This window comes from Hirundo rustica, chromosome 3 (genome assembly GCF_015227805.2).
Source record: "Hirundo rustica isolate bHirRus1 chromosome 3, bHirRus1.pri.v3, whole genome shotgun sequence".
Lineage (NCBI taxonomy): Eukaryota > Metazoa > Chordata > Aves > Passeriformes > Hirundinidae > Hirundo > Hirundo rustica.
The window spans coordinates 23,398,616-23,405,402 of record NC_053452.1 but is presented as its reverse complement, the minus strand read 5'-3'; the positions used below and the strand labels follow the sequence as shown (position 1 = coordinate 23,405,402).

General features: G+C 48.1%; 1 protein-coding gene across 1 annotated transcript in view; it reads left to right on the top strand.

Moving 5' to 3' along the window:
• The first annotated feature begins 1,681 nt into the window (after window positions 1-1,681).
• Window positions 1,682-6,787, top strand: part of PPP2R5A (protein phosphatase 2 regulatory subunit B'alpha) — a 42,578-nt gene continuing 37,472 nt past the window's right edge. The window contains exon 1 of the mRNA XM_040058561.2: window positions 1,682-2,419. Coding sequence (XP_039914495.1) covers window positions 2,269-2,419 — 151 coding nt within the window. The 5' untranslated portion in view covers window positions 1,682-2,268. The remainder of the gene's footprint in view (window positions 2,420-6,787) is intronic.

Below are 6,787 nucleotides of genomic sequence, written 5' to 3'. Positions count from 1 at the left end.
ACATCTAAAAGAAAGATAAAAGTATATCACACCAGTACCCTATAATTTCTAGATATGTTGTATCCAGAATTGACTCTAAAGTGTACAGAAAAGGATTCTCTGAGCTCAGCCCAGCAGGTAGGGCTGAGAATATATATAGAATATAGAATATCCTTGAGACAGAAAAGACCCACAAGAATCATTGAGTCCAACTCTTAAATGAATGTCCTATATTCCCTCTCTCTATTAAAGATTATTCCACCAAAAGCAAAAAAGACGAGAAGCGTACAAGTTAGAGACTGTGTTGACACAGGAAAGGAAAAAGAAAAGAGACAGAAGGAAACAGAGAGAGCAGTTTCTATTAAACTGGCTTCCACAGGCTTCGTCTTTTATGTTCACATAAAGCTATAATCATTTGGCTTTTGACTTATGGTTTATACACAGAAAGATGAAAGTCCAACTCGCGAAGGCATTTTACAAACGTTGTGGTGATCTTACTGTATTTATGCCGTACCACAGCTACTGAAACTTGAGTGTGTGCTTAAAATACTACAAATACTTATTTGCTGAATCGGTATCCCAAACCATATAGTAAAAAGAAATGTGCTGATGCGCATAAACTGAGCTCTGCGTGAATGGCTACAAGGTAAGGCATCCCACGTGCCCGCAGTTCCCAACGGGGGAGGGGAGGATTCCCTGTGGGAACGGGACAGGTCAGACTCCGATGCAGCCCCGCGGCGCACACACAGCCGCGGCTTTCGCGTGCTGCCGCACTCGCAATCCTCCCTCCTCAGGGCCAGGCTTCAGCCCGGCACTCGCAATCCTCCCTTCTCAGGGCCAGGCTTCAGCCCGGCACTCGCAATTCTCCCTCCTCAGGGCCAGGCTTCAGCCCGAACCACTTAGCCCGCACAGAGCAGCAGGGTCAGTTTCTCCGTGCGCATCCATCCCTGGAAGCCCAGCCCGTGCCCGGCTCAGGCGCCGCCGCGCCTCCAGCCCGCAGCACCGGCCTGTGGCTCGATGCGGGAAAGGAAAAGCACCGCGGCCACGGCGATCGTCAAACAGCCGAGTCCAGGCGGAGACGGAAGGAAGGCATAAAGCGCTGAGGCGTCGGGAGGGTGGGCAATAAAGAATAACAAGCCGGGAGCACCGGGGAGATGGCACGGAGATGCGCTGGGGAGCGCACCCGCGGCTCCCGGCTGCCGCTCAAACACCCTTCCGGCGGGGTCCCCGCGGGCAGCACCGGCGGGCGCGGGACCCGCCGCGCCGCTTCCCTCCCCGCCGCGGGATTGGCCGGGGCGCGCCACGCCCGCCATCCCGCCCCTTCCCCTTCCCTTTCCCCTTCCTCTTCCCCCCGCCGGGAAACCCCTCCCGCCCCGCCTCTCCCGCTCCCGGTTGGAGGAAGCCGGGCGTCAATCGTCCGCTCCCCGGAGAGCGGCCCAGCTCCCGCGTCCTCCCCAGGCCGCCGCGGGCGGAGCGGGGGGGCGTTCCGCGCTCCTCTCCTTCCATTGGCTGATCCGGACCGTCAGTCATCCGGCGCCGCCAACCGCGGTCGCTCGCTCCGCCCCGGCCCCGCCCCTTCCCCTCCCTCCGCTCAACTCCGCTCTCTCCGCCAAGTTGCGCGGCCGCTGCCCGGCGGCTCCGGGGTTCTGGCGGCGCCGCGCGCGGCGGCCCCCGGCGGAGTGCGACGAGGCGAGATGACGGCGGAGGCGCGGGGAGCGCCCGGCGGCGGCTGAAGGCGGACGAGGGGCGTGTGGAAGCGAGCGGCTGAAGCCCGGGGGCGAGTCCGGCCGATGACAGGGGGCTCGACCGAAGGGGACGCGGAGCGAACGAGGCGGGAGCGAGGCAGCGGCGCCGCCGAGCCCGTCCCGCGGCGAGTCGCGCCGCGCCTGCCCTGAGGACAGCGGTAGCCCGGGAGGGAAAGTTTGGCGCTCGCCCGCCCCCGCCCCGCCGGGCAAAGTTGTCTTTGGGTTTGTTTGTTTGTATTCTCTTTCCTTCTCCTCCTCCTCCCCCCTTCCGCTCCCCCGCCGGCCCCGCGCGGGGAGGAAACGCCGAGGGAAGCAGGAACTGAGGAGCGACCCGGGAGCCTCCCCAGCCCGCTCCGCTCTTCTCCTCGTCGGTGTGGTGTGTGAGGGCAGCCAGGACTTCGTTTTTCGTTGGGTTGTTTTTTTTTTTTTCTTTCGTTTTTTTTTTTTTTTTTTTTTTTTTTTTTTAGGCCCCTTTGTTTTTTGCCCGCCCGCTTCTCCCTCCGGTACAATATATGCTCGTGGAGAGCCGCCCCGCCGCCCAGCCATGTCGGCGGCCATCTCTGCCGCGGAGAAGGTGGATGGCTTCACACGGAAATCGGTGCGCAAGGCGCAGAGGCAGAAGCGCTCGCAGGGCTCCTCGCAGTTCCGCAGCCAGGGCAGCCCGGTGGAGCTCTCGCCGCTGCCCCAGCTCAAAGGTACGAGCCTGCCCTCCCGCCCTCCCCTCCGGCTGCAGGTGCCGCTGCCCGCGCCGCCTGCCCTGGCTTGGCCCCTGCCCCGCGCCCTCTGCCCTTTAGCCGTGTCCTCCCCTGCCCCGGTGCTTTCCAGGTAGGGACCCCGCGGCAGGAATTCCTGCTCTGCTCGCACAAACCAGCGCCGCACGGCTCGGCTCTCTCTCGCTCGCTGTCCCGGGCGCTGACTCCACTAACTCGCCACCCCCCTTTTCTGGCTGGTTCTCCTGTTGTTTAAGGTCTTATTGAGGAAAATGTAGACGATAAGTTGAGTTCAGGAGCGCAGGCAGTTGAGCTGCTAGCACCTGGGAGCGAGCGGTGGCTCCTCCCACGGGGGATTTTGCGGAGAGGAACTCTTCTGCCCGTGGCATAACATCCTGAGTTACCGGAGAGAGTTGGGGTTCGGCTGCTCCGTGCTGTCGCACCGCTCTTGGGCAGCGTTGGAACGGCGTTTTGCTGCTCTCCAGGAGTTGACTCGGAGGCTTCCTCCTGCACAGTGCTGTGTGGAAATGCTCCCGAGTGAATGAAAACTCAGGGTGCTGGCATTGCTGGAATGGAAAAGAGACAGTGAAGGTTTTATCCAGTGTGCTGCAGCTAAAATCTGAGAAGGCTCAGTTCATTAGGTTACGAAAAAGAAGCTAGGTTCATTGCAACCTTCTATGTCTTTGAACATCAGAATACGTTTCTGTATCTTTTTAAAGTTACAAAAAAGTACATTTTGGGGAGAGAACGTAAAACTTATTATTAAAGCATTTGTCAAGTACATTTTGGGGAGAGAATGTAAGACTTGTTATTAAAGCATTTGTCAGGGACTTGAAAAATAAGGGAGAGCAATTACCTTAACGTGACCTAGCATGTTAATTTTGCTTCCACTGCCTTTAAAGTCTTAAGGCTTTTGAAGCTGCATCCTATGATGGTGGGGGAAAAAAAATCTGATTTGTAGCAAATATCCAAAATCTGGATGAGATATAGCAAGCTTAAAAATATTCCTAGGTACTAAGTTTTTTGTGGGTTTCTTTTTTCCAGATTGATTTTTATGGCATTTATAATCATGTCTCTTGTATTTCAAAACAGCCACTTTTTCTTGCTCTCTGAGTGGCAGATGTACATGAATCATAAATCTTCGCTCTTAGCAGAAATGTTATTGGCTAGAAATAAGCTTAGGCAGGGGAGTAACGAGGGCAGGGTTATTTGTTTGGTTTTAACATGTTTGTTGCAGTGGTTTTCGGTGTTAGTTTTAACAGCAGCAGGGGTGTTCTCGCTAGTTGTTTTGGGCTTTCCTTTCTCTATGAAGTTGTGTCCTGTCTTGGTCTACTACTTTGATTTGAGGGATTTATAACCTGGGTAATTTGTTTGAAATCAAGATTCAGTTTCTTCTGTTCCCATGGTGTTTAGACAATACGTTTTCCTCAGCATTGAATTTTAAAAACCACACTTGAGACTTTGTAAAGGCCCTTGGTAAATACTGCGTGTAGGTGGCAGACTTCAGAAAGTTTGAGTCCTGGTCCAGCAAACAGTTAAACATACGTGTGTTATGCAGGGAGCAATTCCAGCTTCAATCAGCAAAATGTCTAAGTTTACATTCTTTGCTGGGACTTTAATATTAAATTTTTAACTCTGCATTATTAAGTCTTGTAGTTTTGTGAGTGTGGTTTTACAGCTTTTTTACTTGTAACACGGAGAAATTTTGCACGGCATCAGCAGCTCAGCTGTTTGGAAATTTGAAGCCATAAACCAGCAGAGGAATTTCTTCAGTTATGCAGGGTTTTATAGCAGTTTGGATTGCCTTAAGTTCTTAAAGTAAAATCCCTTCAGTCTTTATGCTTATGATTCAGATGTGAAGCCTTGCCTCAGAGACCTACTTCAGGCAAAATAGACTTCTATGGGCTATGGTGTCCCAAGTAGCCAGTTTGCAGAAAGTCAAGCAGCACTTCTTTTGCTTGTTTTTCCTCCCTTAGGTTTGTGATGTTAGGTTTATCTTGAATGTGGACATGGGATTGCTTCTTGTCATCTGTTAATGCTCCCTCTCTCCATTTTCCTCTTAAACCTTCCTTGCCCCTGAAACCGAAAAAAGGTTCAAGAAAGAGTTTCCTCTCTCTACAGACGGATCATTTCAGAAAACTGTTTGTTCTAATCACATATGTTTTGGGAAGATAAAGCTTTGCTTTATTCTTTAGAGTTGATATGGAACTCAACAATAGTTTTGATGCTGCCAGTGTAGTATCATCTACAGAATCATGAGCCAGAATTCCCAGGGATGGATTGGAAAAGGAAAGTATAGTCATTGTAATGATGCCTGTGGGTACTCAGCATACACTTATGTAATTAGAATAAATTTCTGCTTTATGTTAAACCTGAGGTATTTCAAACCTGTATTGGGAGAAAATTGAATATTTTTAGATGAAAAAGTAGTTTGGTATTATGCTGCTGTAAAATATTTCATCTTTTTTATAGGTATTGTCTAGTTTCATTGCTTTTAAGAGAAAATACTCTGAAATAAGTATAAACAGTGTTTTAAAACTCCCCAATAGGTTTGTCAGACTGGCCTAAAACACTTGCATCTATTTTTCTGGAGGGAGAGATGTTCCAAAAGAAAAAGAGAAATTACCCATCACTTTAGAAAGTACCTTCTTGGGTAGATAGTGTTGTGGGATTTTTCCTTTTCTCTAGGGGCTGTTTTGTTTGCCACTGAAATGGCCAGCTGAGATGGTGAGACACACTTTCAGAGTTGTAGATGGTGAGACACACTTTCAGAGTTGTATTTTTTAAAAGCCTTTAGACAGATAATCTTAAAAATACATATTTCTGCACTTAATTGTACTGCTGCTCTGAATTACCAAAATCCTGTGCTTTGGCTGTGTATTTCTCCTATCAGGGATACATCACATCTCTCACTAGTGGGTAACAGTCCCAAGTAGGACCCCAACAGCAGGAACTCTTCCCTTCAGAGGTGTTCTTGGGGGAGTAAGATTGAGAGGAGGGATGGTAAGATTGTGTTGTGATTAACATTCAGCTTATCTTTGTGTGTGACAATATCTACAAGCTCAGCAAGACCTGACTGATAGCAGGATGCTCAAAATAATTTAGTAATTTGTTCTTCAGTTATTTTAGGAGATTTCCTAAAGCATTGTTGTTCAGGACAGTGTCCATCTTGCTGTATAACTTAACAACTGAGGAAGAAATACTGAAGACACAGCGATTATATTTAAAAGAAAAAAGATTGTTTAATCACTCCCCAATCTTTTCATTATGTTACCTAAAGTTTGCATAATAGAAGAATTTTGAAGAATCTTCAGCCAAAATAATGTGCTGGAACACAGCAGGATTTTGCCATTCTGTGGACGATTCTGAGAGTGTTGCTTTTAAAGAAATCTGGCAAAGGGAGTATTACTTTTGTTATCTTATGAGTGATAATTTTGTCCCAATAGGAAATTGTTTTAAGGGACTGCAATAGAACATGGCAGTTACCTTAATTTTTGAAAAAGAGATGCAACTTGACCTTGGAACCTGATCTGACTCTGTCCAGTAGATGTATGCATGCTTGTCTCTGTCACTTCTGGTTGAAGCAACATGTAGAAATACATGGTGAAAAGTGGTGGATAGAAAACCAACTTGTTGCTTTTATTTAGTACAGTTCATATGGCCTGTCAGGTTGTAAAGCAAATAGATTTTGTTTTTTTCCTGTGTACCTAACATGTCAACTGTAGCTGGAAAGAATAAACACTTCCTGATGCCTCTTAGCCTCACAAGAGAAGAATTGGAAAGTAGTCCAGAAATCTTTCAGCCATGGACTAGCAATAGTTAGAGGGATCTCCGTGGGGCTGAGAGTTGCAGAGGTGAAGTGTACTGGAATGAGAAGACATTTTTAAGAAGACCTCCCAGTGTGTAGTGTCAGCATTCAAATACGGGGTGTAAAATAGGTGGTAACTCTGGTTATTTTCTTTACCTAAACCCTTGAGAGAGAGCTTGGGTTTGGCTGAAAACCAGTTACTGTGTTCAAGCTAAGCTTTTGTGGCAGTGTTGGAGGGAGGCCTGGTAACCTTGCCGATAGGTAAATTTTAGTGTTACTAAATCTGAGGATCAGTTCAAGCCTCACTCTTTGACTGGTTTTGAGTCACGTAGTGTGTGCTTCACAGTGTCATAAATAAGTGGAATTAAAAACAGCTGAGAGGAATTTTCTTGTCGTATTAAGTTGCCTTTGCTCCCTTAGGGAAAATGTGCTTCAACGTTTTAGAATGGTTTACTTTTACTAAAGCCTTAATAAATATTTATAAGTGAAAGGAGACTTTTCTCTCTCAGATTTGCACTTGGTTTTTTGTATCCCTCATGATTCAT